The sequence below is a fragment of the Vitis riparia genome, chromosome 1 (assembly GCF_004353265.1).
Source record: "Vitis riparia cultivar Riparia Gloire de Montpellier isolate 1030 chromosome 1, EGFV_Vit.rip_1.0, whole genome shotgun sequence".
NCBI lineage: Eukaryota > Viridiplantae > Streptophyta > Magnoliopsida > Vitales > Vitaceae > Vitis > Vitis riparia.
The window spans coordinates 17,636,264-17,660,340 of NC_048431.1; the positions used below are offsets into that span (position 1 = coordinate 17,636,264).

At 36.5% G+C, this 24,077-nt stretch overlaps 1 protein-coding gene across 3 annotated transcripts in view; it reads right to left on the bottom strand.

Annotated features, from left to right (window-relative positions):
* The window catches only part of LOC117913286 (protein PHYLLO, chloroplastic), a 136,308-nt gene that overhangs the window by 94,930 nt on the left and 17,301 nt on the right, over positions 1-24,077 (bottom strand). For 2 of the 3 annotated variants that reach the window (XM_034828235.1, XM_034828245.1), the window contains 6 exons: positions 21,015-21,110; positions 12,453-12,512; positions 12,243-12,308; positions 5,528-5,632; positions 5,261-5,455; positions 4,755-4,853 (listed from right to left, as the gene is read on the bottom strand). In XM_034828235.1, the coding sequence (XP_034684126.1) occupies positions 4,755-4,853; positions 5,261-5,455; positions 5,528-5,632; positions 12,243-12,308; positions 12,453-12,512; positions 21,015-21,110 (621 nt within the window). The remainder of the gene's footprint in view (positions 1-4,754; positions 4,854-5,260; positions 5,456-5,527; positions 5,633-12,242; positions 12,309-12,452; positions 12,513-21,014; positions 21,111-24,077) is intronic. The other variant, XM_034828241.1, reaches the window with a different exon arrangement.

The following is a 24,077-nucleotide window of genomic DNA, read 5'->3' on the forward strand; positions in this document are numbered from 1 at the left end:
TGGCCACCCTCAGATTCCCCTTCAAGGCCCAATGCTTTGGTGCCCAGCTTCTAACGTACTCCATCTCAGGGCAAATAGATGATCTAGGTCCCCACCAGCCTACCAGACACTGACTCATTTGTTCTATTCTTCCACGCACTTCTCCTTCCCCCACCTCTATCCAAACTGACTGGCCTACCCTTCCCGGGCTTTTCCTAACAGCATCAGCATATGTTTTCAGCTCCACCCCTTTCTCCCTCCATTGGACCTTCGGACCCCCTTTCAACCTTAGCAAGTCCTCTGGCCCTTTATGACCCTGCAAGCCACCTAAGGGGGTCACACCAAGAGCTCTCAGCCTCTCGGCCAAAGAGTTCCAACCAAAAGACTGACCCTTTCCCTCTGGGACAATAATGCTATGCTTTTTTGAATCAGTGTCGCGAACTGAGCAGAAGATGAACCTACCTGCCCCGTTCGATCGGCGCTCCAACCTATACCTTCTATTCCCCTCCTCCCAACCAGTAGCCCAATCACTATTGTTTGCCTCTCTACAGCAAACTTCCACTCCATCTAGAAAACGTCTTAAGCTAAGCTCCCCGAATCTAATCCATGAGGAGGCCCCTTTGCTTCTCTCCCAAATGCAACCTCTCAGCTTGCCTCCCAACTCCTCAATCAATACTTCGAAAGATTTAGCCTCCACCACGAAACTTCTTCTTCCTCCTCTTAATCCACCAACTTCACCCCTTGCTCTCATCTCTCTACGAGCACTTGGGTTTCTAAATCCCACAAGTTCCAGTAAAACAACACTATAAGAAATGTTAACACCTTATTATGTTGTTCATTTTATTCTACTTGAGCGAGGAGTGTATAATTGCCCCACATGCCAATGCTGTGAATTGTTTTGACACATAGGATCCATTGACTATCCTAGTTTTTCTTATTTTAAATCTTTGTTTCCCACTTTGTTCAATTATAAAAATGTTTCTCTTTGCCAATGTGAAATTTGTTAACTTGCTAAACATCACCATAGTTCGTATCCTGCCCAACCCCACATGGCTTCTCATCCGTTCTCACTTATTCATAGTCACATTTGGGGTCCTTCATGTGTTCCAAACTTAACTAATACAAAATGGTTCATTTCCTTTATTGATGATCATACATGCATATGTTGGATTTACCTCTTAAGAAGAAAAATCAGAAGTTGCCCAAACCTTTATATAATCTTATTCCATGGTTCAAAATCAATTTTAAGCCCCAATCAAAAGCTTACAAACCGATATTGATACTGAGTATTTCAATTCCATTCTTGGCAATTATCTATCTACTCAAGGGATTGTTCATCACAATTCATGCATTGACACTCCACAACAAAATAGAGTTGTCGAGAGCAAAAATCAACATCTCATAGAAGTTGCCAGAGCCCTAATGGTCACCACTCATATGCCTAAAAAATTTTGGGGCAAAGTTGTTCGCACCGCTACATTTCTCATAAATCAAATGCCATCACCTACCCTAAACTTTAACACTATTTTATGAACTCTTCTTACACTTACCCTTCTTCTTGTCTTTACCATTCCCTTCCTATAAAAATCTTCAATTGTACCACTTTCACTCATGTTCTAGCTCATCATCATTCCAAATTGGATCCCCGTGCCCTTAAATATGTCTTTTTAGACTACTTTTTCACAAAAAAAAAAAAAAAAAAGAACCAAGTGTTATGATCCAATTTCACGAAAATTGTTCATTGGATGCCACCTATTTTTCAAAAATAACCTTCTTTCCCAACACTACTCTTCAAGGGGAGAATTTAACTAAAGACTATTTTTTAGGAAACTTCTCTTCCCATCTCATACAACCTACCAAAAAGTGACCTTCCTCTTCTTTCACCACCATCACAATGCTCATCTGAATCTATAGTATCATTGGAAAAATCAAACACAAGGGGAGAAGATGGTTCACTACTTATAGACCACCAATTGAAAGAACTTTGTGTCTATTCTTAACGACTAAATCCTCAAATAAAAGAGTCTATTGCACCCCAATTTCAACTGAATCTTAACCAGAAATAAAAACATCAGCAAGTAATGAAAATTCTAACTCATCTCTAGAAAATCATTCTGAAAATCTTAACCTTCCCATTGCCCTTCAAATACACTTTACCTTATCTCAAATTTTGCATCCTACAAAAAATTATCCCCATCTTTTTGTGCATTTATTACTAATCTTTCACATGAAGAAATTTCCAAAAATATACAAGAAGCTATGATGGTTCCCCAATGGAAAGCAAATGTTTTGGAAGAAATGAGAGCTCTTAAAAAAATGGAACATGGAAGATTGTTGATTTACCCAACAAAAAAAGACCAATGGGTGCAAGTGGGTCTTTATGATGAAATACAACTTTGATGGTGAAATTGAGTAACATAAGGTGAGGTTGGTAGCCAAAGTTTCATACAAACCTAAGGCATAGACTACTTGGAGGCGTTGGCTCTTATTGCTAATCTTAATTTGATAAGGATTCTTATATCCTTGCAAAAAAAAAAAAAAACAAGGATTGGCCTCTACACCAACTAGACATCAAGAATGTCTTCTTAAATGGAGACCTTGATGAAGAAATGTATATGGATCTTCCTCCTGGATTCATAGATGATCTACATGTGGGCAAGGTTTGGAAATTAGAGAAGTCACTCAATGAGCTCAAACAGTCCCCTAAAGTTTGGTTTGGAAGATTCACCAAAATTCTAAAAAAGGTTAGGGTTCTCTCAAGGACATTTTGATCATACTATGTTCTATAGGCACTCTCAAGAAGGAAAGGCAACAATTCTGATTGTTTACGTAGATGACATAATTATTACAAGTAATGATGACCTTGGAATGAATAAAGTGAACGAGACATTAGTTGATGAATTCGAAGTGAAGGATCTTGGTAGTTTGAGATATTTCTTAGGGATGGAAGCTACTAGAAGCAAACTTGGAATTTTTATTTGTCAACAAAAATACACCTTAGATCTACTTAAAGAAATAGGGATGCTCAAACGCAAACCTAGTCAAACTTTTGTTGATTAAAACAAAAGGCCTTAGTCTTTGGATGACGAAGCACCAGTTGAAATGAGGTGGTTTCAAAGATTGGTTGGTAGGTTGATTTATCTCTCACACACTCGCCCAAATATAGCCTTTACAATCAGTAGAGTTTGTCAACATATGCATTCACTAACAAAATCCCACTTGGATGTTGTGCGCTAAATTTTGAAGTACCTCAAAGGAACACCAGATAAAGGACTTTAAAAAATAAAAAAATAAAAAAATAAAAAAATAAAAAGAAGAAAAAATGTGAGAACAAAGGAGTGGAAATTTACACAGATGCAGATCACTAGAAGATAGGAGGTCAACTATAGGCTCTTGTACATTTGTTTTAAGAACCTTAATGACATGGAGAATCAAAAAACAAAGAGTGGTAGCTTGAAGTAGTGTGGAGGCGGAATTTAGAGCTATAGTATGTGAAGGGTGTGGATCAAGAGGATGTTAGAAGAGTTACAGATAACAATGAGTCAACCAATGAAATTGTTCTGTGATAACAAGGCAACTATAGATCTCTCGCACAATCTTGTTCATCATGACAAAACGAAACACATTGAGGTGGATCGACACTTTATAAAGGAAAAGATAGAAGAAGGCACCTTGTGCATGCCCTATGTACCTACAAGTGAACAAGTGGCTGATGTTTTCACAAAACGACTAGGAAGATCGGTTTTTGAGAAGTTAATGGGAAAGTAGGGAATGTTAAACATATTTGCCCCAGCTTAAGGAGTGTGGATAAAGATAGAGTTTGGTTTCTTATTTGATTTATGTTTCTGCAAAAAATCAATATATTTCATGATGTTTTGAAAGCTAGGGAGATCTGAATTTTCCATTTTTTTTCAAATTTGAAGTTAGTTTGTTAACTAGATTTTAGGAGTTCAGTACCTAGTTTCTAGGAGAAAATCAGCTGGTTGTTTTTTGCTTTTGTCTATTTATTTAGCCCTGTAAATCTAATTGAAATGACTTTGATAAAGTTTCAGTTTCTATTTTCTGTCTTTAGTAAGAAATCAACAGAATCTTCTAATCTTAAGGCCTGATCAGCTCTAGATGAGCTATATTTGGTGTATATTAACTGTTAATATTAACTGGTATAATTAGTCAATTGATGTACAAATTAGGTAAACTATTGACTAGGATGGCTGTGAATTAGGGAATAGGACAGCTGTAAATTAGTTGTTAGGCTCTTAGACAGTATTAGATATATGTGCACTATTTTTTAATCAAAAAATGAATTAGTCCATCCAACTAATACAAAGAAAACTCAGTAGTATCTCACAAGGATCCCACACCCACACCCACACCCACACCATGTCATGTCATGTCAACACAAACACACTTGGTGAAGTTGGGGAGTTTGGGTATCAAAGAATGGGATTACCAACGTATCTAGAATCTGTCTTATGGTCTCCACTGAACAACTGTCAAAGACAAACTGTACTAGCATAAGTCATGAGGAAATAAGCAACAAGAAAACAGGTTACCAGTGGAATCCCCACTCTGCCTACAGAGTACATATCAATTCAAGCTGATAGCTCTAAGAAGTCCCTATATTTGAAGCAGATTGTTAGTATTGACTTTCTTATGAACCACTAGACAATATCAACAATAAAGAAAAAGACAAGTATAACAACAAATACAGTGCACTACATTGAAGGCAAATCAATATCACTTGCAATTTACTGACGAAACCAATTATCTTATACCTGATTAATTGCCTGGTTAGCTCCAGCATCATGCAGCTCTGGAGGACGATCTGCAGTAAGTAATAGAAGAGGTACAAAACCTTGACTAGACTCAACAACCTGTACAATATCATTTACTACATATCATATGAGATCAGAACCAAGCATATATATCATAAGGAGGATGAAATGAATATTCCAAGTTTATAAACATAACCAAAATGAAAAATAAAAAATAAAAAATAAAAAAGAAAGAAAGAAAGAAAGGTATGTAAAACTTTAGCGGGCATAGGAGCGAACTGTTAACCAGGTTCATATGCAAGAAGATGCTCTGAAGTTTAAAGATTCATTTTTTAAGTCCTATACTACAACTATCATTTTTCAGGTCTCAACCCAACAAAAAACATAAATCGCAGAAAATATGGAGTCAGCATATTAACTAAAAGAAGCCATACAAAGTAAAAAAGTATAGTTGCAGCTAATAAATGAGTTAATAACATAAACACTTAAAATTAAATGAAACTCACAGCAGGAAGAAGATTTGATACTGCAGTGCCCGATGATGTTATGACCACTGCTGGTTTATGAGATCCTCTTGCATAACCAAGAGCATGAAATGCAAGAGAGCGTTCATCAAAGCATGCGATACAAGTTGTAAGGGGATGAGTGGAAGCAGCAATAGCAAGGGGAGATGATCTTGATCCTGGAGCTACACAAAAATACTAGAATGAAGAATAAAATCAGAAAAACAGACCCCAACTAGGGTTAGAATGGATTATCAGAATTTATCGCACCATCAAACCAAACCGCGTGCATTCTTCAATTATGAGAGATGCCCACAAGGCATTGATGTTAGCATAGTCTTGTGAAGAAAAAGTCCTTTCACCGGAATGATCCAACTGATAGCAGAAAAGAGACATAAGCCTGAATAATAACATTCACCAAAGTATTTCTTTCAAGATTGTTAAACTACAAACCTGGTTAACTTTAGATGTTAAAAGCTTGATGAACAATGCATCTATGGAAAGCAGAAACAACTTGATGATGCTCATAGGCTATGAGAAAGCAAAGTAACAATCTTCCTATAGGGAAAAGTATGACTTTTGAGGGCATTTTCCACATACTATATTTTTTTACAATATTGGATGTGGTATCATCCAACGAATCTTATCTCATCTAATTAGGGACAGCAGCATGATCCTGTAGAGCATTTTCAGCGAATGAGATGCTGAAATTTCACTCGAAGCATTATTTAATGTGTTTTATCAGAAACAAGCATATTCATTAAAATGGATTAAAAATGCAAGTGAAGGATGAGAAATTCTGTCCAAATTTACAGAATCTGATCAAAAACAAAAGTAGAGAAACCTTCTCCAATATGCATCAAAAGGGTACCACAAGAGACAATACAAAGAAAAGCGACTCAACATTCCTTAGGGATTCGTACAACAACAAAAAGAACTTGAAGCATTGTTCCTCTCTTTGCTATTTTAACCGTTTTGGTCTACATATCATATTCCAATCAAGTTGAATAACATTGACAGGAATGCCCTTGACAACAATAATAGTAGAGGCCCAAAAAGAGGAATACAAATAAATTAGGTCTCATACCATTTCCAAAGTCCTCCACTTGTCCACAAAGATCTTTATATTTCTGTCGCCAGACTCTCCAGATTAATATAAAACAGGGCTTTGCCATGGAACTTTACCTCTAATAGTACTCCCCAAGCCCCTAAAAGAAATGGTCATCATCTCACTATTATTTCTAGCAGGAACCCAATCCAATCTAGCTGGACTAAATAACTTGTGTCATAGTTCTAAAGTCATCAGGCAGTGTAAAGGGCAGCATATTTAATGTTTGAAATCACTCCTTCAAAATCATTTGTCATTTTCAACCTCCTCCACTTGGAACCTTCAAGTCTTGTTCACGTACTTTTATGCACACGGTCAATATTCTTCTTTCACCATCTTCAAAACTTCTCAATGATGTTTAATGAGTTTACCAATATTTGGGCTACCAGAAGGCCTTCCAGTAATTCACCTCATCATTTTTATTCTCCACATTTTTTCCCCTTTCTTTTCAAATACCATGTTATCCTTCGATTTCTTGATGGGTCCAATATTCAGTACCATGAAGCCAACTGATCTTTGTTGCTTTGCAGAATTTTTCATGGGAAAACAAATGCATCCAGGAGACTAAGAAACCAGCATATGCAAGCTTGGCTTTAGTTAATGAAGGCCTAACTAGAGCTTCACCCATTTTATTCTAGCCTAGTAGCACCAATAATGTTGATTTACTCCATGTTGCTGAAGAATCTAACTGAGCCTATCAATTAGCCCAAGTAAATAAAACAGAAATTTGCCACATTAGCAGCAAGCTGCATCAGTGAGCAGGCATTTTTTTTTTTGTTCCATATTACACTTCCTTACCACCTTGGAGTTCCACTAGCTTTTAACAAGTCTGTTTGAATTATGAATTTGCATTAAAGAAGAAGAAAGTTATCAATGGAGTTCAAGTTATAGCAGAAGGGTCATATGTAACTAGAGTTATACTAGGAGAGACATTTATTAGTGGCCATTATTTGTAAGCAATCTGTATGGAAACCAAAAAGGGAAAGCTTTTATTTGATTCTATTAAAGTTGGAGTTTTGCACCATATTCTAGCGTTTCCACTGTTTCCTCTCTCCTAGTGAGAACTCACTCAGCATCTATTCATTGCTTTTTTTAGATTGGTTTGCTGTGTGGATGACTACAGCATGCCAAGGAGGAATCATCCACATTACACTGCCCAGCCCCAGATTAGAACAGTGTGGGTGCTGCTCAAGAGCTAATAGTAGCCATGATAATTGACCTTAGAAGGCAGATGGAAGCATTCATCCATAGCATGGGTCATTTGAAAGCTACTCCTTGGGAACAAGTTGTACCCAAGGAAGGAAACAACACTGAATCTGCTAAAGTTTATAGGACTTCTTGAATCAGCAAGACATCTGGAATACTTCTCAAGCATCGTCCAAAGCCCAAATATGGCATAATTCAACAAATTAGAAGCAATGGAAGATGGGATTTTAGTCAATCTAAACTTGACCAAAGTAATGCATAGAAAAACCTGCTGCAGTCTGCAATTGTAGAAAGACAGCAAATCTTAGTAGCAAATAGGTTTTGTTCCAGGAAAGGCACAATTTGATTAATCCCAACTAAAGTGCAGGCCATAATTCAATGGATCATGACTAGAGAGTTTCAAGTTTGTGGAACGGTCCATAAATATTCTGTCTATAGAAAATCCCACAGCCACAAAGAAAAGCAGCTCATGATTCTAGGATGATGAAGAGTATATTCTGCCAGAAGGAGAAAAGGCAAGTTATGATGAACAGCAGAAGCCACTGGTGAGGAGAAGGATGACAATATTATGTGGAGATACTGGACCCACTCTGACCATGAGAAAGGAATTTTTTGCCCCTCAAATGGAGAATGTAGGGCTTAGCTGCATTATAAAATCACCAAGACATCATACACCATCAGAGGGAAAGTTTGAAAGCTGGTCACAGATAATTGCTATTGCAACAACTTCATAACTAAAGAGACAGTCAACAAATTCAAGCTAAAGAAGGTACAGCACCTATGATCAGGCAAATTCTATTGGTTCCACAAAGGATATGAGGTCCTAATTAAATGATGTTTAGTTACGTATCTCTTGGCACTCAATATATAGATATGGCATGGTAAGATGTACTGGCATGGATGCATATCTTCTGATATTTGGTAGGCCACCAAATATGATAACAAAGTGAAACATGATAGCAGGAAATACCTACACATTTCATAAGGATGCTAGGAAAATTATTTTGGCATCAAGCAAAGGGAAAATTAAGAAAGGAAAAGCATTTAATTTACTCTCAGTGAGAAAATTTGAGATTGGCATAAATTGGATTGGCATATCTTCTGGTTGATAAAGAACCCCTTGAGACCTCAAATCCTATAGTTCTTTGGTTTTTACTAGAGGAGTTCAAGGAGATTCTGGAAAAAATGACTTTTTTATTCATTGCGTTTCTAACAAAATGATATAATATTTACAGTATAAAGTCCTACAAAATTAGGAAAGTAAATTACACAAAATCATACAGTTGATTAATTCTTAGAAATATTCTACCCTACAAATAAAACAAGAAATATACAACCATACAATCTCAGAAATCAAGGAATTATACAACTACACAATCCCATAAATCAGGGAATTAATTTATTGTTTTTTCAATCAAATCTTGAAAATTAGGGAGTGCATTTTATGGTATCTTCAATCAAATTCATCAAGAGCCCTCAAGCTGATGAGTAAATGTTATCCATTCCCAGCTTGCCAATTATCTTTTGAAATGAATGATTCAGTAGACATTTTACTAGGATATTAGCAAGTTGCTCACCTATTAAAACATAAGAGTACAAATTTTTTTTTTTTTTTTTTTTTTATCAGAAACAAAGAAGATTATATTAATAAAAGAACAAATACAGGAGAGAAAAAAGAGACAATAGAAAGAGAAAAAAACCAAGGGAAGGATGAGAGGTCCTTCCTACACAAATACCAAGGAAAACACCCAACAATAGAACTCTAAAAACAAAAGAAACCCCAACAAATTATACTATATGACTTCTCGTTGACAAAGTGTTGATACACTTCAACTTGTTTTGTAGGATCATGTTAAACTAGGTTATGAGTAATTTTTTATTTATTATCGCAATATAACTTCTTAGTCCCTTTCCACTTAACTACAAGATCATCAAGAATTATTTTCAACCAAGGTAGTCCATAGATTCCTTATGTCTGGTACAATACTCATAAATTGATTTATGGTCTACTAATAATCTAACCAATCTACATCAATGTAGGCTTCCAAACTTAAAACTTCGTTTTTTTGAAGAGTATTAGCTTACCTAGAGTGGATTTCAAGTATCATAAAATTTTGTGTAACCTGCAAGCGAGCCTCTTTAAGGGAATGCATGAACTAGCTTGCTATACTCACTAAGTCGGCTATATTAGGTCTCGTGTGAGAGAAATGAATGAACCTCCCAACTAGACTCTAGTAACTCTCCTTATCTATAGCTCCATCTTCTGATGGTTCTCCAAGCTTATGATTTCTTTCAATAGGTGTGTCAGTAGATTTCCAATCGAGCATCCCGGTTTCTTTAAGATCAAGAATATACTTTTTTTGGGAAATAAAAATACTGTTTCTTAAATACGCCACTTCAAGCTTACAATTTTGTTTAATAAGTGTGTCAACAAGCTTACATCCAAGCATCCCTATTTCTTTAAGAAGATAAAGAATATACTTTTGTTCTTAAATGAGCCACTTCAATTCTCAAGAAATAGGATTGAAGGTTTTGACATTCACTAGTAGGTGGTTGGTTCTAAAATGCATTGCATGAGGTGAACATACTTTTGATGTTCACCAATAAGTGGAGGGTGAGTATTTTGTTAACAAACCAATTTGCCTAAAAGCTTAAGTTTGCATAATTGAGGTTTAATATGTATATCATACTCTTAACACCCTCTCATGTGTAGCCTCATACCTGCACATGGAGAGACATAGACAGACAAGGGAGAGAGAGGCAAACAAATGCAAATAACCCTTTTTTGGGACTTACAAATATGCAAATGGAGAAACAACTATGCAAATTGCAGAGAGGCGACTTGAACACAAGATCTTCTACCAAACCAAGCTTTGATACCACGGGGAACAACCAACTTTTTCTAAAAGCTTAAGCTTGCAGAATTTTGGTTCAATATGCATATCATGCCCTTAACACCTTTGATATTCACCGATAGGTTGTAATTGAATTTTTTTTTTATATTTATTGATAGGTGGTTGGTTTTGGAATGCAGTATCTTCAAAGATTTTCAACATGTGGACGGAAAAATAGAGAAAGATCATTTGTAAAGGTCATTAAGGAAAAAAAAAAGGTGACGACAATGAAGGCTGCTTAAGGCGCACAATGAAGGCCACTAGAAATTGATGGTAATGACGACCACTAGGAAAAATTAGAAGAGAACTTCAAAACATTGACCAAACTATAATATCATGTGAAAAAGAATGATTTTTATTCATTTTATTTTTAACAAAGTGATACAATATTTATGGTGTACAATCCTACAAAATTAGGAAGCTAAATTACATAAAATAAGAAAGTAAACTAATTCCTAAATCCTTTACCCTACAAATAAAATAAGTAATATACAACTATGCAATCTGGAAAATCGGGGAATTATACAACTATACAATCCCAAAAATCAGGGAATTAATTCCCTAGAATTTTTAATCAAATCTTGGAAATTAGGGAATTAATTCCCTAGTATCTTCAATTAGATTCATCAATAGATATGATCCCTAAAACCCTTCTACAAATTTTGCCAACAATGCAAGATATTCAACATCCCATAGATTCGGTAACAAAAGCTAGCATTCCCACAGTCTGTAATATCAAACAAGTCCAAGGAAGCATGAAGTAAATGAACAAGTTAATAAGTTGCTAGAAAAGATATACATTAGAGAGGCTATGAGCCTTTTTTTACCGTATTGCTAGAAATAGAATATGTTAAAGAGAGTATTAAGTCCATTTGCTATGCTTACTCTTCTAGTATTAAAGAAGAAGGTAGCTTGAAGATGTTGATAAGCAATCAGCCCATCAAATAAAATTCCGGAAAAATAGAGATTTCCTACCCCATGATTGATGACATGCTTAACTAGTTATTGGTTTGGAACAATTTTCTAAGATTCACTTAAAGAGGGGATATCATCAAATTGGAGTCCATCCATGACATGTGGAAGTCCCTTTTGTGCGAGTGTGTGTGTTTCAGTTGCCCAACTCCATATTCTAATGTTCTTCTATTTTCATCTCCTAGTTAAACCTTGATCTGCATCATTTCATACCTGAAATTGCTTTCGGACCTAGAGCTATTGATTTAAACAAAAAGCTCTAAAGCTCCACCATTTGGAATCCAAAAATCTAACTTTGGAGGGAGGGAAAAGAAGAAAAAGAAATCAATTCAATATCAGGGGTAATCAACTAACAATCAAAAGAACAAAGTTCCAAAAGTTAAATTTTCGTTTTAAGGGCCCAAGTACACAAATTTACTCACATATATCCCAAAGAACTTTAGAATCACTTTTTCAGAAAAAACCAATTCAACTGAACATAAAGCAGTTCATGCTTTTACATGGTTGTCTTACCAAACAAATACTAGTCTATGAGGAATAGCTTTGCTAGATGGACCATCTAGTTTAGCACTTTCAGGAATTAGCATAATTAACCTGTTTATTATCTATGGATTCTGATTAGGATTGTGTTTTGTATGAAATGCACTCTGCTCAGCACATGAGCAATGGTCTAATGTGAACTGCACGAAATTGTAACTTCAGCCAATACATTAGCTATATTTAATTATCAAATCTCAAAGTTATAATAAGAAAAATATATCAGACATATATTCACTAGTGTACTACCAAAAAATAAGTTCCTTACCATGTTGCTAGCAGCAGTAACAGTGGGTGAAAGCCTGATGCAGAACTGACAGGAAAATGGAGTCTCCTTAAAGTAGAGGAAGTAAAAACAGTCAGCTGAAATTCAGTCTCCAATCAAGGATTTAATAAAAAATAATAAGCGCATTCCCCACAAAAGCACAATTGAAAGCTAAAACTTTAAGGATGAAAAATTCCCAGGAGAGAGAGATACCAGCTCCATTAGGTCAGCCTCAATACCCTTTTCACTCAGTGAGGAAGCCTTCATGTATACCTACAAAATTATGTTACAAAAATGGAAGGGCGTGTCAATCATGAATAATGACTAGATATCCAAAAGCTTCTTTTAAATGTCTCCAGTTTGAAGGGGAAATGATGATGGTAGTAGATGAGGTGAAGCAATTATTACAAGGCAAAGCAAACAGAAAAGTTACCAATTCATGGTTCAATGGTCAAATCGAAGGTTGAACCACTGTCAAATCAGTAACATCCCGATATATAATTTATATTAGTAATATTAAAAATAATTATAAGATATTCGAAAAAAAATATAAATAATTAAAATTTTAAATGCATTTTATCACTGTAACATTAATACTAATAGCTTAAATTATGATAAGGATAACAAGAAGATTTATTAAATTATTAATATTTCTAATTTTATTAAATACCTTTAAATTTTAATTATTAAGGTAAAATAAGATTTTATTATTTAAAGTCGTTAAATTTTAATAACTATAGATTTTATAATTTTCAATTTTATTAATTATTTTATTTACATTATTTACATATATTTACATATATTTATTATCCTATAATATATTGGTCAATCATAATTATTCATATTGATAAATCATAATTATATATCTATAAAACATATATATATGTTTTTTAATTAAAGAATGTTGACTTGGTGCATCTAACTTTTTGACTTTTTCTCACCAAAGACTCAGCCTCAATCTCGCCCATTCCCTTGTGGATGGCTTTTGGCATTAAAAAAGTGAATCCCACATCAGAATTTCAGTAAGCCAAAGCTGCAAAAGCAAACTATAAAAGGGCATTCATGAGAATATTGACCAGTTTATATGGATGGTGTTACTAGGCCCATGAATGTTGGGCCAGTAGTATGAATTTTGGAAAAAAATTAAAAAGATTGTTTCAATTGGTCCCATGATGTGAGTTGTAAAAAAAAAAAAGGTGTTTTAATTGATGAACCAACCAAGTTAGTCCGCCGATTTAGCGGTTGGACAGCTGAGTGGATTGATTCAATGCAGGTTCAATTCTATTATGGCCCAATTAAGTGAACCAAACCAGATTTAGGTCCATTTGATGGTTTGACCAGTCGTACCGGCCAACCCATAATGGTTTTTAAAACATTGTAATTGCCTAATATGGACTCTGAATAACCCAAAAAACAACATACAAAAAGGCATTTCATCAATACGAAGATATAAAGCAACCAAGGTTAAATGAGGTGAGTGTTAATACAAAAATTAGATGTCCATTTACATAAAAATCAGTGCCTTAGTATTGATATAGAAAGGTTTATTTATGATGCATGTAAACACAGATATAAATGAACTCATTTAATCTAACCGGAGAATAAGAATGGCTTATAGGAAGAGCTACCCATAAGATCCCAACAATAGAAAACAACTTTTAGCACAGCTCCACAAAAGTTGGGGAATAGTGGAAGAAGTGGTTAACAATTCACCATTACTACATACAAATAAGCTTTTGTTAGTAGTGATGGCTCTAAGAGCTTTTTGATATTTTTTTCTTTTTTTATTTTGGATCAGTTGGGGAAGTTCATTGGTACTAAGAATCTTATAGGTCCTTCATCCCTCCCTCTCTCTCTTTGTTTCTCTCTCTCTTTAACTCTCTATTCCAATCCCCTATAAGAATCTTATAGGTCCTCCATCCCTCTCTCTCTCTGCCCCCCCCCCCCCCCCCCCCCCCCCCCCCCCTTTTCTTCGTTGACTAGGGAGGTATGTGCACTTTGGATTTCCATACCTAACCCTATCACAAAGGTTATTAAGTAACTTGATTTGCCTAAGAAAAAGGAGTGGAAACAGTAGGGTTAGATGGGAGCTCACATCGGTATGAAAACGAAGTTAAGAATTCTATTCCGGAATGTGAGAAGGGAAAATGACTAAAAGAAAGGTGATTGAATCTATGATTTGATTGCCAAAGGCGAATTTTGTCTGCCTGCAAGAAACAAAATCAAAAAGATGTTGTCGGAGTGAGTGAGAAGCTTTGGAGTGGGCAGATTCTTAGAGTGGGGTGATGTGAATGTTAGGGGCATTATCAAAGGGATCTTGGTCTTCTATGATAATAAGGTGTTGGAAAGTGGTGGCATGGAAGTGGGTGAGTTCACGATTTCATGTCATTTGAAAAATGTGAGGATGGCATGGGCTACGTTTTTACAAGAGTATACGAGCCTCTTTTAAGGAGGGATAGAGAGAGTCTTTTAGCTGAGTTAGGAGCCATTGAGGGGTTGTGAGATGACCCTTAGTGCATTGGAGGGGATTTCAAAATTGTCAGATTTCCACGATTAAGAGTCCTAATAAATTACTATATAGGGGTTCATTTCCTATCGTCATGATTTTATTTAGTTTTTAAGGTTTTCCAAAACCTATAAATAAGGCTAATTATTGTAAAATGCTATTGATGGTATTAAGTTTTTTGTGTAAGTTATAATTTGCAATAGTGAGAATTCATTATTTTTCTTTTAGATGAGATTTTATTGTTTTTTTTCTAGGTGAGACTCCTAAAAGACCCAAACGAGACTCTAATTCCTCTTTATCTTTTTTTTTTTTAATATAATATTTTATTTTATTTTCCCTTCCATCATAATTTTAGTCCACCATTTCCTCCTTAAATCCTTAAAAACAAAATTGAAATCCTAGCACACCTTATATGATTGTAGACAAGCATCCTAGACTTGTCAAACACCATAACATGTCATATGAAATTAACTTTTGCAGTCAACAATCTGATCAAACTGCTAATCCTTCACATTGTGAACTAATGTAAGTGAAGAATTTCTGAACTCCTTTATTGATTTATTCGGTACACACCATACACATATATATACACAAATGACTGAATAAGAAAATATCTATCTAGGTTGATTCTCTCCTAAAAAATAGGAAACTGAATCCTAAGGAAATATCCTAAATGATCTCTCCTTTTTTATTCCTAAAATACTTTCCTAAATTAAAACCCTAACTTTGAATGCCGAATTTCAACACTCCCCCTCAAGCTGGAGAATATATATCATATAATCCCAACTTGCAAGTTAAGTCTTCGAAGTTAGGCCTAGGTAAAGCTTTGGTGAGGATGTCTACGGTTTGGTGTTTGGTAGGAACGTAGTTCAATTTAACCGTCTCACTAGTCACCTTCTTTGTGATGAAGTGTCTGTCAATCTCAACGTGCTTAGTCCTGTCATGATGCACGGGATTCTTTGCTATGCTTATAGCTGCCTGATTATCACACATCATTAGAATCGGTGATGAACTCGTTTGTCCCAGTTCACTAAGAACCCTTTTTATCCAAATCCCTTCACAGATTCTCTGTGCTAGAGCTCTATACTCAGCTTCTGCACTACTTCTGGTTACAAATGATTGCTTCTTACTCCTCTAGGTAACAAGATTTCCCCAGACAAAAGAACAGTATCCAAAAGTGGACCGCCTGTCAATGATGTTTCCTGCCCAATCCGCATCAGAGTATACTTCAGTGTCACGATTCTCTGTCTTTCTGAAGAATAGACCTTTCCCTGGTGTCATTTTTAAATATCTAAGAATCCTGCAGACTGCTTCCATGTGTTCCTCAGTGGGGTTGTGCATGAATTGACTTACAACACTCACTGCAAAGCCAATATCTGGCCGAGTGTGTGAGAGATAAATCAAGCGCCCGACGAGTCGTTGATATCTCCCCCCTGTCTACCAGTGTACTCTCTTTCTCGATACCAAGTTTCTTCTGACTATCCATAGGAGTATCAATTGGTTTGCATCCAAGCATACTGGTCTCCTTAAGAAGGTCGAGTATGTATTTTCTTTGAGAGACTACAATTCCCTTCCTTGATCTAGCCACTTCCATACCAAGGAAATATTTCAAATTTTCAAGGTCTTTAACTTCAAACTCTTCTGACAAATACTTCTTCAAATTCTATAATTCCTCCATATCATTCCCAGATAGAATAATATCATCGACATAGACTATCAATATGGTCATTTTCCCGGCATGAGGCTTCTTGACAAATAGAGTATGATCAGCCTGACCTTGTTTGTAGCCTAGCTTCAAGACTGCCTTTGTGAATCTATCAAACCAGGCTCGGGGAGATTGTTTAAGGCCGTACAAGGATTTTTGGAGTTTGCAAACCTGATTTTTTGTCATTCTTCCTTCGAAACCAGGTGGTATTTCCATGTAGACTTCCTCTTCTAGGTCACCATTTAGAAACGCATTTTTTATGTCCAATTGTTGCAAGCACCAATCTTGATTGACAGCCAATGAGAGAAGAATCCTGATAGTGTTCAGTTTTGCAACAAGAGCAAAAGTCTCCTGATAGTCTATCCCATAGGATTGTGTAAACCCTCTAGCTACCAAACGAGCCTTGAATCTCTCGACTGATCCATCTGCTTTGTATTTTATGGTGAAAATCCACTTGCACCCCACGGGCCTCTTCCCAACCGGCAAATCTGTGATAGTCCATGTCCCATTCTTCTCAAGTGCATCAATCTCATCTTGTACTGCTTTCTTCCATTCTGAAATTTTGAATGCCTCTTGTATTGTGTTCGGAACTTAAGTATCATCAAGAGAAGTAGCAAATGCTCTGTAAAATGGTGATAGCCCTTCATACGTAACATAATTCCCAATTGGATGATCTGTACATCTCCTAACACCCTTCCTCAATGCAATCGACAGAGGAGAATCATCAATGCTGGGAATTGACACCTCTCCAGCCCTATCCTCACCTATGTTCTCTTCAGGTAGACTTGAAATGGAGTCAATATATTGGCCACATGTTGGCTGTGATCCGTGCTCTAATTCCTGTCTTTTCCTCCTCCTGATGTATACTTGTAAGTTCTCATTAGCAAGTTGTGGGGCTATAGGTTGAATAGGCGTGGGAGACTGGATGGTCACGGGAGAAGGAACATTTGTGGGCTAGGCTGGCTGGACTGATGACAACATGGGTATGGACAACTAAGTGGGCGCGGATTGGGAAGGATTTGGTGACTCTGAGTGAGAAAAAGGTACAACCTCAAGAAGAGACTCCCAAACTTGATGTTCATTCATGCTCTCCCCCTGAACATGAGATGTGGGATAGAAGAAGACATGTTCAAAGAAAGAGACGTCCATGGTGGTGTAAAATCTTTTGTTGATTGGAGAATAGCATTTGTACCCTTTTTGGGTTGGAGAATACCCTAGGAAAATGCACTTATTGGCTCGAGGAGCAAATTTGCTACGATTTTGAGGATACACATGAACGAATGTCGTGCAACCAAATACTTTGAGTGGTAAATCAGAAGAGGCTGCACGGGTGTGAGGGAATTTTTTTAAGAGAAGTTGACGTGGGGATTGAAAGCTAAGCACTCTGGATGGCATACGGTTAATCAAATAGGTAGCTGTGAGAATGGCTTCCCCCCAGAAATAGTTTGGAACATTAGAGGAAAACATAAGGCATCGGGCAACCTCCAAGAGATGTTTATTCTTGCGTTCAGCCACCCCATTTTGTTGTGGGGTGTCAACGCAAGAACTTATGTGGATAATGTCGTGATTTTGAAGATAGGTACTGAGACTACTAGTAAAGTATTCCTTTGCATTATCTGACTTGAGGACCTGAATTTTGGAATTGAATCGATTTTGAACCCATAAGATTGAAGGTTTGAAAAATGTGTCCGACCTCTGACTTTTCTTTCATAAGGAAAACTCATGTTACCCGTGTATGATCATCAACGAATATCACAAACCATCGAGTGCCAGAAATATTTTTTATCCGTGAGGGACCCCACACATCACTATGTACTAAAGAGAAAACAGTCGAAGGTTTGTATGGGATTTGAGGATATATTGTTCGAGTATGCTTTGCAAACTGACAAATTTCACAGTGATAAGATACTGGATTTTTATTGATAAATAATTTGGGAAACAATTTTGCAAGGTAAACAAAGCTAGGATGACTAAGGCTATAGTGTAACATTATAATCTCACTATCTTTATTGACCTTAGAATTTGACACAGAATTGAAAGACTCTAACAGACTCTGAGACTGTACGCAACTTGCTTGAGAGACTTGGTTTGAGAATCGGCCACATGGGAGGAGGTAGAGCCCGGAACACAGTTCAGCACTGCCAATCATCTTCCCCGATTTCAAGTCTTGAAAAACACACGAGTTTGGATAAAATTTAGTAACACATTAGAGATCACGGGCCAATTTGCTAATGGACAAAAGATTACAATCCAAGTTTGGAACATGGAGGACAGAGTCAAGATACAATTCTTTAGTAAGTTTTATGGAACCTGTCCCGACAATTTTTTACTTTGAACCATTAGCAATATGGACGGATGAATGACCATTACTTGGCTTGTAATTTTGAAGAATGGCAACATCTCCTGTCATGTGATCAGAAACACCTATGTCCACTATCCACGGCTTCATTCCTTCTCGATTAGCAGTGAAGGCTGTCCTGGTAGTACTGCCACTGCCAACTTGGCTTAATAGTTTCTGTAGCATCTCCATCTGCTCTTTGTTGAATGGACTCGGCTCGGGAATAGATGTGCTCTCAGAGTTGGCATCCACGTGTGCTCTGCCATCTCTGTCAAACCGTGGCTTTGGTTTCCAATCAGCCGGTTTGCCATGAAGCTTCCAGCAAGCCTCCTTATAAGGCCTAGTTTCTTACAATAATCACACCAAGGCCTATCCCGTTTCTGACGATCTCCACCACTACTATTAAATGACCGAACAGCAAGGGCAGAGGCATCCAATGTTGGGGCAGGTTGCTCTTTGGATCCCATCATCACTTTCTTTCTACTTTCTTCACGCCTAACCTCTGAAAAAGCCTTCCTGAGACTTAGCAGGGGTTTAATGCCCATGATTCGGCCTCTAACATCATCTAATTCTCTGTTTAGTCCTAGGAAAAACTTGAACAGTCTCTTTTGTTCCACAATCTGCCTGTATGTTGCTGCATCATCCGAACATTTCCATGAGTGAGTCTCGAATAAGTCAAGTTGCTGCCAATACCTTGTGAGTGTGTTGTAATACTGAGTAACTGACTGCTCTCCTTGGCGGAAGTCATGTAGGGCTGATTCAACCTGAAAAGGTTCTGAAGTATTTTCAGAACTTAAGTAAGTTTCTTTGGCTACATCCCATATGTCCTTTGCAGTCCCAAACAGCAAAAAATTTTCACCTGTCATTGTTCATGGAATTGATAAGCCATGACATGATCATGCTGTTTTCAATCTTCCACTTCCTGAAACCTGATTCTGTAGTTTCTGGCATGGCTGCTTCTCCAGTAAGGTACTCATCCTTTCCTTTACCGCAAATGAACAGCAACACAGATTGTGACCACTATAAATAGTTATGGCCATTTAATTTGTGTCCTGTGATGAGAATAGGAGAGGAATCACTGCCACCAAGGTTTGGAATTTCAGAACTGCCCCCTGATTCTGGTGCTGTGACGCTGGATACTTGTGATGATGTCATTCCGTATTTTGTCATGGAGAAAGACAGCCGAATATGGTTGCTGGAAATAGAGAAGAGAAGAAAACCAGAGATACCGGCCTGAGAACAAGGACTAATGGCCAGAATGAGAGATGTCCAGAGAGAGAGATGGTCGGATTGAGAGATGGCCAGAGAGGTTTGGCTGGAATGAATGATGGCCTGAATAAGAGGCGGCCAGAAGGGATTAGGGTTTCAGAAAACTGGCTCTGATACCATGAAGAATTTCTGAACTCCTTTATTGATTTATTCGGTACCCACCATACACATATATATACACAAATGACTGAATAAAAAAATATCTATCTAGCTTCATTCTCTCCTAAAAAATAGGAAACTGAATCCTAAGGAAATATCCTAAATGATCTCTCCTTTTTTATTCCTAAAATACTTTCCTAAATTAAAACCCTAACTTTGAATGCCGAATTTCAACACTCCCCCTCAAGCTGGAGAATATATATCATATATGCACTCCTAGCTTAGAAGTTTTAATAAATGGACATAAGAGAGCCTTTAGGTAATGCTTAGAAGTTCTAAAGTTGGGTGTTTTCTCTTTTGTTCAGTTTTTGTTTTTGTGGGAAGGACCTCTCATCCTTCTCTTGTTTCTTCTCTTTCTCTTGTACCTCTTCCTTCTCTTGTATCTTTTCTTCTTTTAATATATTTTTCTTCGTTTCTGATCAAAAAAAAAAAAAAAAATGGAATGACCAAAATAATTCTGGACATAGCAGGAGCATAATTTTTATGTTTTAGCATTTTATTTCTTTCTTGCATTCTCTAGAATCATATTTTTCTCCTGAAATACATAGTAAGCAGTAAAATATGTTTTGTAGCAAAATCCAATTATCAAGGACATACATTCAGACAAGATGCAACCTGGCTACCTAAAGAAATTAGAAAAGCATGATTGGTGCTTGGTACATAACTAATAATTAGCATTTTAAACATAAACAACATTCGCAAGAGTGGTATGTGATACATAACTAACATTAGCATTTTAAATACAAATAAATAATCTCCACAGTATAACCTTAACAAGTATGGCAGTGGAATTTTTACCATTTTGAAAGTTGCATCCTTCACCAAATCAAACTTTCTGAGGGTAGATCTTATGCATTTGTCATACCTCTCTATGGTGGACAAAGAATGAAGAGCCTGAAAACAATGAGTGTGGAACAAAGTAGAGACATAAAACATCATAAATAAACATGAGAAGTGTGAAGAAAGTAGATAGATGAAACATCACATATAAATAAACATGATGAGTGAGGAAAAAAGTGGATAGATGAAACATCATATACAAATCTTTAAAAAAAAAAAAAATTAGAAATTAGACAGGAGTGCATCATCTCAAATCAAGATTGTAAACTCATGGTTGACATAAACTCCAGTTACTTGGAAATTGGAACATGTGGAATTCCAAACCAAAATCCCTAGCACAATTACAAAAGATTTTAACTCCAATAATAGATTATATTATGGTACCATGATTTTGGCCATTTAGCATAATCTTAAAGAGGTTTGCCATCACCTCAAAATGAACAGTTATAGAGTTGAGACCATCATGTAGCACACGATCATCATTAGTTTCTATTTTAAGTTCATCATTAGTTCACTGTTTTAAGTTATTTGCTTTATATTTTGTTTAAAGATTGATTTCTTAGTTTTCCTAATTTCCGATTATCTTCGTTTCCTATTTCTAGTTTCTTATTTCAGTTATTTCTTTTATTTTTACATTACAAACATTATTTAAAGGCTTATTGTAATTATTATAATGAGTTTAATATAATTTATCAAAATTATTCCCTAATTTTCAGATCCTATTGTGATCTTTGTATTTGTTTTTAAGTATTTTTCTGTTTCGTTCCAAAACAAACCTTCCACTACACCAAAATTAGTATTAGAGCAAGGATTTTTACCTCAATATGATGGCTAACGACGGTTCTAGTGGAAAACAAACCATCGACAACAAACGACGGTATAAAAAATTCAGCAACAACTCGATTGAATCAACGAAACTCTTCGCAACCTCACGTAGATGGTGGTTGCATCGATTGTTAAAGGGAAACGCGAACCTATGGAGCGACGACGAAACTAGCGTGGCGATTGGCTAGGAGGGCGGCTACGATAAATAATGTCGGATCAGGCTAGAAATCAATGGTGGAGACACAACTCACGTGGGTCCAGTGGCAAATCGTGATTTTCTCGAGCCCCTTCCATTACAGGTGTATGAGCATCAGAATTGGGGAGCTCCTAGGCGGCATGACTACGATGACTTCCGGTAATGGGTTCCAACTAGCGGCAACAACAAGTTTGAGGCTAGTGGCGACTCTCAATGAGCGGCTGCAAGGGTTTTTTATGAACAAGATGAGTTTTTTCCACCTTTTTGAAATGGTGATAATTTTCGATTTCCACAATGGAGGAATATTCAACAAAGGCAACATCAGAGGTTTGATTATTCATATAGAGAAGAAGATGATTTTCATTTCAATTATCGGGCTGACGATCGGGGTCAAAATAACCAAGAGAGTTTCGACGACCAATTACACATTAAAGATTTTCTCGATTAGGTCCATATCGTCAAAAACTTTTTCGACTATTTGAATATTTCAGAAGAAAATCAAGTAAAACTCGTGGCATAAAAGTTAAAAAGCGGAACTTCTACATGGTAGGAACAACTTCAATATAATCTTCAACAACAACAAAAACAATGTGTTCTTACTTGGCTCAAGATGAAACAGTTGTTACAAAGACGATTTCTCCTTCCGAATTATGAACAAGTTTTATACAATATCAAAAATGTCAGCAAGCCAACTGCACTATGAACGAATACACAGAGAAATTTTATCGATTAAATGCCTAATTAAATTTTTCTAAAACGAAAGATCAATTAATTGTTTGTTATATTGAAGGCCTAAAGTTGGTTATTCAAGATCGAATGGCTCTTCAAGGGGTTTAGATCATGACAGATGCAATAATTTGGCAATGAAAGTGGAAAATCAGATAAATGGGTCCATGGTGCGCACTTAGAGTAACTTTCAACAACCAACCCAAGAAGTTTCTTCTGCTTCAAGAGGGTTAACAACTTCAATCAATAGCGATAATAACAATAAAGATGCCCCTTCAACTCAAAATTCGGCATAGAATCGAAGTGGAACTCAAACCCCTATTCGATCTAATACTCAAGGCCGAAACCAATAGCAACAACGAGTCAATAATGACCCTTATGCGCGTATAAACCTTGAAAAATGTTTTCAGTGCAACCAGCCAACCCATCTTTCAAATAATTGTCTGAACGGATGATCTGTTAATTTTGCAGAAGAAGGTGGCAGTGAAGAGGAATAGGTTCTTGAAGAAGATATCTACGAGGGTGCAGAGTTTGCAGAAGGAGGTGTGGGAGAAGAAGTGGTGTGCATTGTCCAACGACTTTTGCATGCCCCAAAGAAGTCAGACGACTCTCAACAACATAAAATATTTTGGCCCAATGCACCATTCATAATAAAGTGTACAACATGATCATTGACCATGGCAATAGCAAGAATATTGTTTCCACGACTTTGGTTAAAACACTAAATGTGAAGATTGAGAAGCATCCTTCTCCATACAAGATTACATGGATTAAGAAGGGCTCGGAAGTTCAAGTACTATAAGTTGGCAAGGTTCCTTTGTCAATCGAGAAGTATTACAAAGATGAGATCGTATGTGACATGGACACTTGTCATATTTTATTGACTAGGCCGTGGCACTATGATGTTGATGCCAATTATAAGGGTCGAGATAATACTTCCGTTTTTTGGTGGTTTGGCAAGAAGATTGTTTTGATGCCACGATGTCAATCGTTAGAAAACAATTCAGTTACTAAGAAAGATAAGCCGCTATTCACCAGCATAACATGCTCAAATTTCTTTAAGCAAGTCAAGGAGCCGAATTTTGTTATAGCATTCATGGTTAAGGGTCAATCTAAAGCAACTATTGATATTCCCACCAAGGTTCAAGAGGTACTTGTTGATTTTACTGATTTATCTCCTAATGAATTACCTAATGAGTTCTCTCTCATACGAAATATTCAACACCATATCGATTTAGTACCTAGAGCTAGCTTGCCTAACTTGCCACATTATC